Source organism: Chiloscyllium plagiosum, chromosome 34 (genome assembly GCF_004010195.1).
Source record: "Chiloscyllium plagiosum isolate BGI_BamShark_2017 chromosome 34, ASM401019v2, whole genome shotgun sequence".
Lineage (NCBI taxonomy): Eukaryota > Metazoa > Chordata > Chondrichthyes > Orectolobiformes > Hemiscylliidae > Chiloscyllium > Chiloscyllium plagiosum.
Window position 1 is genome coordinate 3,799,623 of NC_057743.1, and position 16,825 is coordinate 3,816,447.

Below are 16,825 nucleotides of genomic sequence, written 5' to 3' on the forward strand. Positions count from 1 at the left end.
GACTTCTGAATCTTTTCCTCATTTATAAAATAGTGCATGCCTCTATTCTTCCTAATGAAGTGCATGACCTCACACCTTCCCACGTTGCACTCCATCTACAAGGATTGCCTGCTGGATTAAATTGCATCTATTTCAATACAAGAGGGCCGACAGGTAAAGCTGATGAACTCAAGAGTGTGGATAGGTACATGGGACTGGGATATTATAGCCATGACAGAAACATGGCTAAGGGAGGGACAGGACTGGCAGCTTAATGTACCAGGGTACAAGTGCTTTAGGGTGGACAGAGATGGTGGAAAGAAGGGAGGGGGAGTTGCATTTTTGATTAAGGTGAGTATCACAGCAGTAATCAGAGATGAAATAACTGAAGGAGCAACCAGTGAGGCTTTGTGGGTGGAGCTAAGAAATAAGAAGGGGATGGTAACATTATTGGGATTGTACTATAGGCCCCCAAATAGTCAACTGGAATTACAGGAACAATTATGCAGAAAGATTGGGGTGACTTGCAGGAGCAATGGGATTGTCATTAGTAGGGGATTTTAATTTTCCTAACATAGACTGGGACTGCCATAGTGTTAAGAGCCAAGATGTGGTGGAATTTGTTAAGTGTGTTCAAGGAAATTTCCTCAAGCAGTATACAGAAGGTCCTACTCAGGAAGAGGCAAAATTGAGGGACAGTTGGGAAGAAATCTCAGACCAGTGACCATAATTATATTAATTTTAAATAGCTATGGAGAGGGACAAAACTGTTCCACAGGTTTTAGTTCTAAATTGGGGAAAGGCAAATTTCGATGGAATTCGCCAGGAGCTTGCGGTGGTTAATTGGAGTAGTTTGTTTGCAGGCAAAGGGACCTCCAGCAAGTGGGAGACCTTAAAAAGTGAGCTAGCTGGAGCTCATGGTCTGTATGTTCCTGTGAGGGTGAAGGGCAAAGTTGGCAGGAATAGGGAACCCTGGATGACACGAGATATTGAGAGTTTGATGAGAAAAAAGGAGGAGGTTGTGGCTCAGGTACAGGCAGCTGGGATCAAGGGAATCCCTGGAGGTATGTAGGAGATACAGGAGTTTACTGAAGAATGAAATCAGGAGGGTGAAGAGGGGGCACGATCTAGCCTTGGCTGAGAAGATTAGGGTGAATCCAAAGAGTTGTTTAAGTATATTAAAGGAAAAAGAATAACTAGAGAGAGAATAGGGCCCCTCAAGGACCAAAGTGGATGTATATGTGTAGAACCGCAGGAGATAGGCAAGGTCCTCAATGAATAATTCCCCTCTGTGTTTACCGTGGAGAAAGACATGAAGACTTGGGAAATTGGGGAAGTTAGTGGTCATATTTTGGGGACAATCAATATCACAGTGGAAGAGGTGTTTGACATTCAGGATGTATGAAGATGGATAAATCTCCTGTTCCTGACCAGATATATCCAAGAAATCTGCAAGAGGCAGGAGAACAAATTGCAGGGACCCTGGCTGATATTTTTGCATCATCGTCAGCCATGGGTGAGGTCCCAGAAAACTGAAGGCTAGTGAAGATTGTGCCCTTATTCAAGAAGGGCTGCAAAAAAGCCGAGGAATGATAGATTAGAAAGCCTAACATGTGGTGGGTAAGTTACTTGAGAAGATTCTGAGGGATAAGACATACATGCATTTAGAAAGACAGTGTTTGATTAGGATTAGTCAGCATGGCTTTGTGCATGAGAGATCATGCTTCACAAATGTGTTAGAGCTTTTTGATGAAGTGACTGGGAAGGTTGACTAGGTAAGGCAGTAGACATACTCTATATGAATTTCAGTAAGGCCTTTGATAAGGTTCCACATGGTGGGTGGCTCTGGAAGGTTAGATCACTTGGAATCCAGGGGGAGCTGGCAAATTGGATACACAATTGGCTTGATTGTAAGGAGCAGAGGGTAATAGTGAAGGATGCTTGTCAGACTGGAGGCCTGTGATTAGTGAAGTGCCTCAGGGGTCAGTGTTGGGCCCATTGCAGTTTGTTATCTGCATCAGTGATTTGGATGAGAATGTACAAGGCATGATTAGTATGCTATGCCTGCCTCTTTGTTGGATATGTGGAACAGTCCATCCTCCGCAGCCACACCAGCACCATTCCTTTTCCTCCGCTACATTGATGGCTGTATTGACGCTACCTCATGCTCCCACGTGGAGGTTGAACAGTTCAACAACTTCACAAACACTTTCCACCCCAAACTCAAGTTCACCTGGACCATCTTGGACACTTCCTTCCCTTTCCTGGACCTCTCCACCTCCATGTCCGGCGACCGACTCAACACTGACATCCACTACAAACACACAGACCCTCACAGCTACCTGGAGTACACCTCCTCCCACCCTGCCTCCTCTAAAAATGCGATTCCCTCCTCCCAATTCCTCTGCCTTCGCTGTATCTGCTCCCAGGAGGACCAATTCCACCACAGAACATAACAGATTGTCTCCTTCTTTAAAGACCGCAATTTCCCTTCCCATGTGGTTGTCGATGCCCTCCAGTGCATCTCATCTACATGCCGCACCTCTGCCTTTGAATCCCACCCTTCCAACAGCAACAAGGACAAAACAACCACTGGTCCTCACCTTCTACCCCACCAACCTCCAGATACACTGCATCATCCTCCACCATTTCTGCCACCTACAAATAGAGCCCATCACCAAAGATATATTTCTCTCCCTACCCTTATCTGTGTTTTGAGAGACCATTCCCTCTGTGACTCCCTTGTCAGGTCCACTCTTCCCACCAACCCACCCAGGTTCCTCATTTCCGCTCCCCCTCACCTTATTCCAATCCCAACCTTCCAACGTGGCACCACCCTCTTGAACTGTCCTACCTGTCCATCTTCCTTCCCACCTATCTGCTCCACCCTACTCTCTGATCTATGATGAAGGGCTGATGCCCAAAACATCGACTCTCCTGCTCCTCTGATACTGCCTGACTGGCTGTGCTTTTCTTGCATCACTCTCTTCGATTCTGATCACTAGCATCTGCAGTCCTCACTTTCTCCTCCATGATTAGTATGTTTGCAGATGACAGTAAAATAGGTGGTGTTGTGGACAGTGAGGAAGGTTATCAGGAATTGCAGCACAACCTTGATCAGCTGGGGAAGTGGGCTGAGAAATGGCAAATGGGGTTTAATATAGATAAGTGAGATGTCTTGCACTTTGGAAAGACAAATCAAGGCAAGGTGAATGGTAGGGCCTTCAAGAGTGTAGTGGAACAGAGGGACCTTGGAGTTCAGGTGCACGGTTCTCTGAAAGTGTAGTCACAGATAGACAGGGCAGTGAAGAAGGTTTTTAGCACTGAGTACAGAAGTTGGAGAGTTATGTTGCAGTTGTACAGGACACTGGTGAGGCTGCATTTGGAGTATTTTGTTCAGACTTGGTTACCTTGCTATCGGAATGATATTATTAAGCTGGAAAGAGTGCAAAAGAAATTTACAAGCATGTTGCCAGGACTCAGCACTCTGAGTTATTGGGAGAAGTTGGACAACTAGGACTTTTTTTCTTTAGAGCATAAGAGACTGAGGGGGAGATCTTATAGAAGTGTATAAGATCATGAGAGGCATGGATAGGGTGAATGCACTCAGTGTTTTTTTCCAGGGTTGGGGAATCGAGGACCAGAGGGCATCAGTTTATGGTTAGAGAGGAAAGAATAAAAGGGAACCTGAGGGACAACCTTTCTACACAGAGGGTGATACGCATTTGGAATGAGCTGCTCGTGGAAGTAGTTGAGGTGGGAACATTAACAACGTTAAAAGGCATTTGAACAAGTACACAAATAGAAAAGGTTTAGAAGCATATGGGAAAAGTGCAGGGAAATAGGGTTAGTGTGAACTGACATTTTAGTCAGCATGGACCAGTTTGGGCTTAAGGACCTGTCTTTGTGTTGTAGAGCTCTATGACTCTATTTGACAAACCTCAGTAAGTGCCAACAATATAGTGAAGGGTTTGGTGATCAGTGAAAGAAATGGATTTCTCATGGTTCATGATCTTTCAAGAAACTACTTCAAGGTCAACCATCCTCCTGTCTCAAAGCGTTCTTCATAAATACATTGTTTTAAAACACAATCCTGAAATGTTTTTATCCATTAAATTGCTTCTGTGTAAAAGCAGTCTAATAAGTCCTTGAAAGTAACCATCCTGACAGTAGTCTCATTAAATCTTCCCCTTTCTTTGTTAAATTGACTTGCATCAAACATTAGCCAACAGTAACTCAGCATAAAGTGTTAAAATGGCTTTTCTCTGAAAGAAGGCTTCCTGTCTTTCAGTGAATTTGATTCTTTTCTCCATCTGTCAAGAGGAGGCTGACAGAGTGAGTGAGAGAGTGCAGGCAATTTTTGTATGGGGATATATTTCTTTGGGTAGGAAGACCTGCCTGTTCCAATATTTATTAATATGTGACGTTTCCGTTTCTCATTTGCTGTCTCAGCATGTTTCCAGAACCAGCTTGCATCAAATGTAAGAAAGAGTTAGTGCAAATACTTCACCTGTGGGAGACAAAGAAAATCTGCTCTCTGGCCAATAACCATTCAACGTCGGCAAAATATAGTGACTTCTAGGAGAGTTATGGTTTCCATTTAACCTGAAACATTTTCTTTTCTCTCAAGAAAATTGATAGGAAGGAGCATATTGTTTTATCTGTGGGATTCCACCTTCTGTAAGAGAGCTGTACCCAATTCCATAATTTGCAATGATAGAATGGACATAGCTTCATCACAAGTGCAAATTGCCTCATTGCATGATTGACTCCATTGCCATGTGTGTTTGAGAGAGATTGTGCAGTCAGTTTTGTAGTTAGAGTTGGTGATATTCTCAGAGAGTCTGGGCTGTAGAAACATTGCCTATTTGAATATCAAACTTCCTGCAATCCCACAGACTCCTTGCACTGGAACTTCCTGGGGCTCCCATTAGCACATGAATGTCATTTGACCCTCCAGAGAATGGAAGATGGAGTGAGCAACAGATACTGAGAACCATTAATTCTCTGTGGCTGGATAAGGTTTGGTGCAGTGAAGCTGTGGAGGGATTTAACGCTGATGAAGAGTTTGAAGTTGATTTCTGAGATACAGAAACCTCGTTCACACTAAATATTTTCAGACAAAAATTATTCCTCACAACAACCTCCTTAAGTTCCTGCTAGGAGAAGGGACTCATATTAGACTCTGATTTAATCTTAGATTTATTCAGTGGTAAATTAGACAGATTTGTGAAATAAAAATGAGAAACATTTTATCCATATGCATGCATATAAACATAGACAATGAGCTTTCTAAAACAGTAGTAAGTTGCTGAGATTGATGGCCAGCATGGATATTGAAACTAGAAACCTTCACATGTTTCAAGAGGCTTCTGACAACAAACGGGATTGATGTTTATAATGAGTATGCCAAGGGAGTATGTGGAGAGGTCTTCCCTTGCCTGAAACAATATGAAGAATCAAAGAGAGATGAGGAGGACTCTTTTCTTGCTCAGTAAATGTTTGACCTACATCTTCTGACCAGGATTAAAAACCGATTTCCAATTCTACTAAACATAAAATACGCTTACCTTTCTCTACTTGTTCTGTGTCACTTCTGAGGGGAGATCGTTCATTACTTGTCTTGATGCGGGAATCCTCAGAGGCAGTGATGCAGAAAGTCTGCATGGAAACCACAGCCCCTTATTACAGCATGAGCTGCTGTACTTCTGCAAGTGAAGAGTTTCAAAATCCCAACCTTGCTTTGAGCACCTACATGGAGCAGATATGTGCGTGAGGGGATGGATGCATGTGGCAAATGGGGAAGATGGAAGGTGGATTGGGATAGTCAGTTTGGGTCAGGATGGGAGTTAGGTCAGAGAGCTGTTGGTGGGAATCAGTTTGCATTGGGTCACATCTAGTCTAGGGATTTTGAGGGTGTTTAGGGTGGATCGAGAAGAGGAAGAGTCGGGTGGAAATCCACATGAGTAATCTGTCAGATTCTACAGAACTGATTATCCCAGAAGCAGAGATATCCAAATTCCCTGGCACTTCCCATATATCCTTGCACTAATTCATCCTATGGGATATATCCAGAATCCAACCATGCAGAAGTCTGAAGATCTGGGCCATTATGGTCTGCAAACACTGTCTGAAAGTGCAATGTAAACAGAGTCAAAAGTGAATTTCCAAAAGGGAACCAGCTAGATAGGTGAAGGTGGGAAATGGCAGGGTTATGGAGATGGAAGTATGAATGGGATTAGCTGATTAGCTCTTTCAAGGATCTAGCACAGACACAAATGGTCATGAGGTTAAATGACTGTGATGTTACATATTATTACTGTAGAAAATCATATACATTTAAGGAACAGAAACTACAAAATTGAATTCTAACATGTTTCCCAGTAAATAACCATTACTTAAATATTTCCTCACTTTTCTAACTCTTTCACTGTCCTATGGATTAACTAAAAGCTTTCTTTCCATAAAGATCTCATTTTATATGATCCAATTACACTCACTGCGCTGCTGCTTGTTTGTACCTGTTTAATACAATCTCAGTCTGTTGACAAAACTTGTTAAAAATCAGTATAACATCAGCCATACTAAAAAAAAATCAGACAATTCTATTAAAAATTGAATCAATCAAAAAGTCTGAAGATATTTGAAAATATTATGTTTGACTGATTCTCAAACCTATCACCAGCAAGGCTGTGGTTGGAAATTTCTGCTTGTATTTACTGTGGCCTAATTTTTATTTTCATTAAATTTAGTGTGGGGAGGGCAAAGCAATAGCAGAAGCCTCTCCAGCCCACCCCAAGGAGTTCTGCAACATGTGGAAACACCTTGGCTGAACATGATGAGATTTACCAAACCTTTCATATTGTATCTGGTTTAAAGGACAACATCAGACCAATGTAAGATAATAGAAGTAATGCAACCAATGCAGGATAAAAATGCTTCATATTAACTACAGTAAGGTCAAAGGCTGCCTGATTCTACATCAGGTGATGATTATGAAGAGGAAGAAAGCTGTTAATTTAATTAAAAAGTCTCAAAATTAAGCTGAATGAAAGTAGGGAAATTATAGTAAGGATCATGTTCCAGAGGTGGACGATGGCTATCTAGGAGGTAGCCCTAGAGATAGAATTTTAAAACCATCCTGCTGCTGCTTGTAGCTGCTTCAAGCAGGAGATTGACTGTCACAATCCATCATGTTTGTTATCCTCACTTGTGCCCACCCTCACAAATCGCTGGAGCTCATCTGCAGCTACTCTGTAATATCTATCATCCAACTATGTCTAGATTGACCCATCTCTGCTACCCTCCTCTTTGTCTTCTAGAATCCCAATCCAACATTTGGCTAAATGGGGATGCTTTACACTATCATGTTGAACTTGAATCATCACCCAGGTTAACAACAGAGTTGGAGGCAGAAATGGGCAATTTTTAACTGTATTCATTGGACACGTGTGTTAGTAGCTCGGCAAGAATTTATTGCTCAAAGCACAGTTAAGAATTGACCACACTGTTGTGTCAAACGTTGGCCAGACGAGGTGAGGATGGCAGATTTTCTTCCCTATTGGCTGTTAGATTGGGTGTTATGGTTGCATGGCCGTCATTAGGCTAGCTCTTTGTTAATTCCACCTTTCATTGGATTCATATTCTATCAATTGTTATGGTGAGGTTTGAATCCACATACCTAGCACATTAGTTTAGGGATTTTGGTTATTGTTCCAGTGACGCTGCTATTATGCCACAGCCTCCCTCTAAGTTTGATGTCACAAACTCAAAAGAAAAGGCTTAATTCTAAATGATATTGAGCTTCAGGAGGACCTTTAGGGTAGGGGCTGATAAAAGAGACCATTAGGAGAATTAGCACTGCCTCCCTGAATTATCTGTCCAGTGACATGACCACTATAGCACCATGTGCTCAACAAGTAGATGGAGACATGTGCTGTATCAGCTATTTAAAAAGATCCAAACTGCATTAACCACAGATGAAATCAATCATATCAGGAGAATTACAGATTGTTCTGTCAGAAAACTAATAAGTAAACTATTCAGAGGGGAGACATAAAAACATAGAAACGTAGAAGAAAGCAGTAGGAGGAGGCCATTCGGCCCTTAAGCCTGCTCCGCCATTCATCACAATCATGGTTGATCGTCCAATTCAATAGCCTAATCCTGCTTTCTCCCTAAAAGCTTTGATCCCATTCACCCCAAGTACTATATCTAGCCATCCCTTGAATACATTCACTGTCTTGGCATCAACTACTTCCTGTGGTAATGAATTCCACAGGCTCGCCACTGTTTGGGTGAAGAAATGTTTCCTCATCTCCATCTTAAATGGTAAACCCCGAAACCTCAGACTGTGACCCTTGGTTTTGGACAGACCCACCATCGGGAATATCCTCCCTGCATCTACTCTGTCTACTCCTGTCAGAACTTTATAAGCCTCTGAGATCCCCCCTCATTCATCTGAACTCCAATGAAAACAATCCTCCCCGAGTCAACCTCTCCTCATACGTAAGTCCTGCTATCCCTGGAATCAGCCTGGGAAACCTTCACTGCACTCTCTCGAAAGCAAGAGAATCCTTCGTCAGAAAAGGAGACCAAAACTGCAAAACTGCAGTTATACAGGACCGAGGTGGTCTCACCACGGTCCTGTATAACTGCCACAACACATCCCTGCTCCTGTACTCAAAACCTCCTGCAATGAAGGGCCAACATACCATTTGTCTTCTTTACCACCTGCTGCAGCTGCACGCTTACCTTCAGTGACTGGTGCACAAGGACACCCAGGTCCCACTGTACACTCCCCCCCTCCCAATTTACAGTCATTCAGGTAGTAATCTGTCTTCTTGTTTTTGATTCCAAAGTGAATAGCCTCACATTTTTCCAAATTATACTGCATCTGCCATTGATTGGCCCACTCACCAAACCTATCCAGATCACTCTGAAGGATTTCTGCATCCTCATCCCAGTTCACCTTCCCATCCAAGTTGGTATCATTTACAAACTTTGAGATGTGATATTTTGTTCTCTCATCCAAATCATTAATATATATTGTGAATAGCCGGGGTCCCAGCACCAATTGCTGTGGCATCCCACTAGTTACTGCCTGAAAATTTGAAAAGGACCCATTAATTCACACTCTTTGTTTACTCTCTGCCAACCAGTTTTCTATCCATCCCAATACACTTCCCCCAATCTCATGCACTTTAATCATGCACAATAATTTCTTACATGGAACTTTGTCAAATGCTTTCTAAAAGTCCAAATATACCACATTGACTACCACCCCTTTGTCAACTCTATTAGTTACATCTTCATAGACTGTCAACAGATTCGTCAAGCATGATTTCCCTTTCATAAATCCATACTGACGCTGTCTGATCCTGCCACTGCTTTCTAAATGCTCCGCTATAAAGACACTGATAATGAATTCAAGAATTTTCCTCACTCCCAATGTTAGACTTACTGGTCTATAATTCCCTGTTTTCTCTCTACCTCCCTATTTGAATATTGGAGTTACATTAGGTACCCTCCAATCTACAGGGACTGTTCCAGAGTCTATAGAATCCTGGAAGATGACCAACCTGGAAGAAGCCAACCCTTTTTTTTCCAGGACTGAAAAATTCTCCAACAGGACATAAAGGTTAATCAAGGACATTCAGGAAAATAGAGACAGCACTCAAATAAAATTGGGGTGCTGATCAGCTATCATCGAACTGAATCGGGAAACAGGTTTCGGGGCTGTATATGTTCTTCAACTGTCCACATCCCATTAACACTCAGACACCATCCTTCTACTCCGTAAACACTGGGCTGGGGAAAAAATGAGTTGCATGATTTAATTTGTAATTTGTCCAGATTGACTTGGGCTGTTTCATTTACATGGTTTCCTCTAAATGGGATTAACCACAAATTTGAAAAATTGAATCCACTGCAAAACATAGAAGCTCTAGTGTGACTAATACATGAATTAAAACTTCATAATTAAGACTTAAAGGCTACAGGCAAGGACATGTCTTCAATATTCTCTCAGATACTGCTTTACAGGAGAATACATCAATGTTATAACTTTAGCACTGACCATTGTCTAATGAATGATGAGACTCTCAGTTTCATATTATCACACACTCTTTATTTTGCAGACTGAACAGTCCTCTGCTAAACAGAAACATTCCCAACTACACATCCTTTGCCTCTGTGGATGAATGGCTGGATGTCATTAAAATGGGACGCTATAAAGACAACTTTGCAGCTGCAGGTTATTTATCACTGGGCCTGGTAATGAGAATGAACCTGGAGTAAGTACTGAGACAGTGCAGATGATTAATACAGTGAATTAATATGATGGATTTAAATGCCCATTTTGCAGTAAAATATACTGTAATTAAACTTTATTCAACTTTCATTTCTTCCTTGCCCTATAAATCACTCCTTGTGTTGGACTTTGAGTTCCATGTGTCTTATTTGCTCGATTTAGAATAACATTTGAGTGAAATGTTTTTGCCTCTGCACCATTTATACATCTGCATCAAACCAGAGGGTGTTTCCAGATGGAACAGTCTAACAAGAACAGTAATGTTGCAGTCTAAGCCTCAAGCCTTTGCACCTGCTCAAGCAGCAGTGTGTGAAGCAACTTCCTGCAATTTGAACCTTTAAATGTTTTGACAATGATTGGATAACTGCATTTTTACATCTGATCGCCATGGTGCACAAATGATGCAGGGACATTAGTGAGGATGCACAAATGATTTTCTAGGTTCATAGAAGAAAGAGAGGGTATATCTATCAGGAGCAGAGGAATACATTTTGTCTCTTTACTTCTAAAAAGAAAAGGTTGAGCGTTGACCTACTGAAAATATTTAAAATTATGAAAGGCTTTGATCAAGTTTAAACCAAAGAAATGCTTGCATGTCAAGGGATATTGGTGTTGCGAGTCAGGCCAACATTTATGGTCCTTTCCTAGTTACCCTTTAGGTGCTGAGCAGCCATCTTGAAATTTTGCAGGGACAGAACTGTTAGGAAGTGAGTTCCAGGATTTGACTCAGCAACAATGAAGGAACAGTGATATATTTTCTAATCAGAATAGTGAGAGGATTGTATGTAGTGGTGTTTCCATATATTTACTGCCCTTTGATCATAAAACCATAAGATGTTGGAGCACAATTAAGCCATTCAGCCCATCGAGTCTGCTCCACCATGCCATCATGGTTGATATGTTTCTCAACCCCATTCTCCTGCTTTCTCCCTGTAGTCCTTGATCCCCTTAATAATCAAAAGCCTAGCTATCTATACCTTAAATGCACTCAATCACTTGGCTTCCATAGCCCTCTGCAGCAATGGGTTCCACAGATTCATGGCCCTCTAGCTGAAGAAATGTCTCCTCGTCTCAGTTCTAAAGGGTCACCCTTCAGTCTTGAGACAGAGTGCCCTAGGGTCCTACTCTTTCCTATGAGTGGAAAAGTCTACTCAACATACACTCTATCCAAGTCTTCTGTAAATTTCATTGAGATTCTCTGATCCTTTATAACTCCAAGCATAAACCCAGAGTCCTCAACTACTTCTCACACGACAAACCCTTCATTTCCGTGATCATTCCTGTAAACCTCCTCTTGTTCCCCTCCAATACCAGCATATCCTTCCTTAGTTACGGGGCTCAAAACTGCTCACAATATTCCAAATGCAGTCTGACCAGAGCCTTGTACAGACTCAACAGTATATTCCTGCACTTGTATTTTTAGCCTCTTGAAATAAATGCTAACATTGCATTTGTCTTCCTAACCACCAACTGAACCTACATGTTCACCTTAAGAGAATTCTGAACTAAGACACCAAGTCACTTTGTGCTTCAAATTTCCGAAGCCTTTCCTGTTTATAAAATAGTCTATGCCTCTATTCTTGCTACCAAAGTGCCTAACTTCACAATTTATCATGTTGTTTTCCATCTGTCACTTCTTTGCTAATTCTCCAGCCTAGCATTTGTAATAAGGTGGATGAATTGAGTGCTCAGATACTTATTAATAGATATGATGTAATTGGGATCAAAGAGACCTGGCTCCAGACTGACCAAGGTTGGGAACTCAATGTCCAGGCTTATTCAATTTTCAGGAAAGATAGATGAAAAGGAAAGGGAGATGGGGATAGCGTTGCTGGTTAAGGAGGTGATTGATACAATAGTAAGGGAGGGCATTAGCCTGGATATTGTGGAATGTATATGAGTGGAGCTGCGGAAAACCGAAGGGAAAAAGACATTAGTGGGAGTTGTGTGCAGACCACCAAACAGTAGTTGTGAAGTTGGGGATTATATCAAGCAGGTAATTAGAGATGCATGAAATACGGGTGACTTGAGTCTACGTATTGATTGGACTAACCAAACTGGTACCAATGCAATGGAGAAGGATTTCCTGCCTTGTATGACAGATGGTTTCCTCAACTGATATGTCAAGGAATGGGGTTGAGAAACATATCAAGGAACCAACGAGAGGATATTGTGTTGTGAGAGAGGATTAATTAATGACAGTGTGGTGTGAGATCTTTTGGGGAAGAGTGACCATAATATAGTAGGATTCTTCATTAAGATGGAGAGTGAAACAGTTAAATCTGAAACTATGGTCTGGAACTTAAAGAAAGCTAACTTTGATGATATGAGGCATGCATTGGCTAGGATAAGCTGGTCAAATATACTTGAGGAATTGACAGTGGATAGGCAATGGCAGACATTTAAGGGGCATGGATGAACTTCAACAACTGTACATCCTGGTCTGGCATCAGGGAAATGGCTCAACCATGGCTAACAAGGGCAATTAGAGATAATGTTAAAGCCAAAGAAGAGGCATATAAATTGGTTAGAAAAATCAGTAGACGCAAGGACTGGGAGAAATTTAAAATTCAGCAGAGGACCAAGGGTTTAATTTGGAAGGAGAAAATAGAAATGAAAGTAAGGTTATGGAAAACATTTAAAAAATGACTGCTAAAGCTTCTATGAATATGTGAAGAGAAAAAGACTGGTGAAAACAAATGTAAGTCACCAGTTAAACAAATACTTTGGATCTGTCTTTACTAAGGAGGATACAAATAATCATCCAGAAATGCTAAAAGACAGAGGGAACTGAAGGAAATCCTTATTAGTCAGGGAATTGTATTGGGGAAATTAATGGGATTAAAACCCAATAAGTCCCCAGAGCATGATGCTCTGCATCCCAGAGTACTTACAGAAGTGGCCCTAGAAATAGCAGATGCATTGGTGATCATTTTTCAGCATTCTGTAGACTCTGGAAGAGTTCCAATGAACTTATGGGTAGCTCACATAACCTAACTTTTTAAAAAAGGAGGGAGAGAGAAAATGGGGAATTATAGGCCAGTAAGCCTGACATTGATGGTTGGGAAAATGCTGGAGTCAGTTATGAAAGATGTAGTAATTGAGCATTTGGAAAGCAGTCTCAGAATCAGCCCAAGTCAGCATGGATTCACAAAAGTGAAATCATGTTTGACAGATCTTCTGGAACTTTTTGAGGATGTGGCCAGCAGAGTGGACAAGGGTGAATCAGTAGATGTTGTGTCTCGGGACTTTCAAAAGACTTTTGACAAGGTTTCACACAATAGATTAATAAGGAACATTAAAGCTCATGGTATTGGAGGTAAAGTATTGACATGGATATGGAACTAGTTGGCAGACAGAAAGCAGAGAGTTGGAATAAACACGTCCTTTCCAGGGTGGCAGGCAGTGACGAGTGGGATGCCGTAGGGTTCAGTGCTGGAATCTTAGCTGTTCACAATTTATGTTAATCATATGGACAAAGGAATTAAATGTCATATCTCCAAATTTGCAAATGACACCAAGCTGGTTGGCAATGTGCACTGTCTGAAGGATGCTAAGAGGCTGCAGGGTAACTTGATAGGGTGGCTGAGTGGGCAAATACTGGGCAAATGCAATATAATGTGGATAAATGTGAGGTTATCAAAAGCAGGTCACATTAGCAGGAAGGCAGATTATTGTCTAAATGGAGGCAGTTTAGGAAAAGGTGAGGTGCAATGAGACCTGGGTGTCATGGTGGAACAGTCGCTGAAAGTTGGCATACAGGTGCAGCAGGCAGTGAGGAAATATAACAGCATATAGTGAGACAATTTGAGGATCAGAGTTAGGATGTCTTGCTGCAGTTATACAGGACCTTGGTGAGGCCATACCTTGAGTACTGTGTACAGTTTTGGTCTCCTAGTCTGAGGAAGGACATTCTTGTTATTGAAGGAGCCCAGTGAAGGTTCACCAGACTGATTCCCGGGATAGTAGGACCAACCTATGAGGAAAGACTCGATCGACGGCCTTTTACTCACTGGAATTTAGAAGAATGAGGGGGAATCTCATGAAAGTATATTAAATCCTGATTGGATTGGACAGGCTAGGTGCGCAAAGAATGTTTCTGATGTTGGGGAAGTCCAGAATTAGAGGTCATAGTCTCAGAAGAAGGGACAAGCCATTCAGGAATTAGCTGAGGAACAATTTCTTCACTCCGAGAGTTGTGAATCTGTGGAATTCTCTCCCACAGGAAGCTATTGGGGCCAGTTCATTAGATATACTCAAAAGAGAGTTGGATGTAGCCGTTGTAACTAAAGGGATCAAGGGGTATGGAGAGAAAGTGGGAAAGGGAAACTGAGATTGCATGATCAGTCATGATCATATTGAAAGGTGGTACAGGCTCCAAGGGTCAATTGGCCTACTCCTGCACTTATTTTCTATGTTCCTGTGTTCAAGTCCTTCTGCAGCCTCCCTACTTCCTCAATCTTACCTGTCCCTCCTCCTATCTTTGTGCAATCTGAAAATTTAGTAACAATGTGCCCTAATTTAGTTTGTCCAGACCATTAATGTAAAATATTAATAGTTATGGTCCCAACACTGACCACTGTAGAACTCCACTAGTCACTGGCTGCCATACTGAAAAAGACCCCTTTATCTCTACTGTCTGCCTTCTGCCAGTCAGCCAATCCTCTATCCATACCACTACAATGTCCCTAACACCATGGGCTCTTATCTTATTTAGCAGCTTCCTGTGTGGCACCTTGTGGAAATTTAAATGGATCACGTCCACAGTCTCTCCTTTGACTAATTTGCTCACTGTCCTAACTTTTCCTTCTGGATGGTAGAGGTCATGGATTTAGAACATGCTGTTCCAGGAATTTTATTGAATTTCTGCGCTGCATCTTGTCAATGGTACACTGTACTGCTCCTGAACATCAATGATGAGGGGATGAATATTGAAGATATTAGATTGGATGCCAGTCAAGTGACTGTTGAGTCCTGGATTGTTCTGTATTGAGCTTCTTGACTGTTTTTGGAGTTCACTCTTCCAGGCAAATGGGAATATTCCAACATTGATGGTAGGCAGGCTTCAGGTAATCGGGGGGTAAGGTACCCACTGCAGGATTGCTAGCCTCTGACCTGGCTTGTGTATATATGTGGTTCTTCAGTTCTGTCTTTGGCAATTGATAATCTCTCGGATACTGGTAATAGAGGATACACTGCAGATAATGCCATTGAATGCTAAAAGGTGATGCATAGATTCTGTTTTGTTGCAGCCAGTCATTGCCTGGTGTGTATGTGCCCTCAATGTCATTGCCACTTGCCTACCCAAGCTTAGATATTGTAAGATCTTGTTGTACTTGAACCTGGACTACTTTGGAATCTGAAAAGTTGCAAATGGTGCTGAACATCATGCAATCATCAATGAACAACCCCATTTCTGAGGGATGTCTAAAGGGAAGGTCATTGAAGGAGCAGTTGAGAGGCGGTTGATCCTACGACACTAGTTGCAGCTAATTTTGGAGCACAAGTCTTCAGCACTAGTTTGACTCTATAGCATTTGCTGTTTCCAATGCTTTTAGCCATTCCTTAACATCACATGGACTAAATAAAATTAGCTGAAGACTGGCATCTGTCATGTTGGGGTCTACCACATGAGGTTGTATTAATTATACACACTGCATTTCTGACTCAAGATGGATTCAAATATTATAGCCTTGTCTTTTGCACTGATGCTTTGCCATCATTCAGGAAAAGGATACTTGTGGAGCCTCCTCAACTGAATTGTTTCATTTTCCACCATCATTCACAACTGAATATGGCAGGACTGCAGAGATTAAATCTGATTGTTTGGTTGTGGGATCACTCTGTTCTATCAGCATGATCCCAGCTGATCTTATTACTGGACAAGTTAGATCCCAGACTGAAATCTGGCTTGATAGACCATATTCTGCAGTGCTTTGTTTTTAATGAGGTGCCACTCTCACAGAAACATAAGTACACAATGCTACAGAATTTGCTTTAATAATGAAACAGATGTTGAGCAATCAAAACAAATAAGGATAAAATCGAATAAGCACGATTATTTACTTACAACTTAAATTTGAATAGGCTAAAACACAAATACAGTCATAGAGTCATAGAGATGTACAGCATGGAAACAGACCCTTCGGTCCAACCTGTCCATGCCGACCAGATATCCCAACCTAATCTAGTCCCACCTGCCAGCACCCGGCCCATATCCCTCCAAACCCTTCCTATTCATATACCCATCCTTTTAAATGTTGAAATTATACCAGCCTCCACCACATCCTCTGGCAGCTCATTCCACAGACGTACCATCCTCTGCGTGAAAAAGTTGCCCCGTAGGTCTCTTTTATATCTTTCCCCTCTCACCCTAAACCTATGCCCTCCACTTCTGGACTCCCCGACCTCAGGGAAAAGACTTTGTCTATTTATTCTATCCATGCCCCTCATAATTTTGTAAACCTCTATAAGGTCAGCCCTCAGCCTCCGACGCTCCAGGGAAAACAGACCCAGCCTGTTCAGCCTCTCCCT

At 41.8% G+C, this 16,825-nt stretch overlaps 1 protein-coding gene across 2 annotated transcripts in view; it reads left to right on the plus strand.

Moving 5' to 3' along the window:
- The window catches only part of epha8 (eph receptor A8), a 523,624-nt gene that overhangs the window by 480,290 nt on the left and 26,509 nt on the right, over positions 1-16,825 (plus strand). For both annotated transcript variants that reach the window (XM_043675512.1, XM_043675513.1), the window contains exon 16: positions 10,119-10,274. In XM_043675512.1, the coding sequence (XP_043531447.1) occupies positions 10,119-10,274 (156 nt within the window). The remainder of the gene's footprint in view (positions 1-10,118; positions 10,275-16,825) is intronic.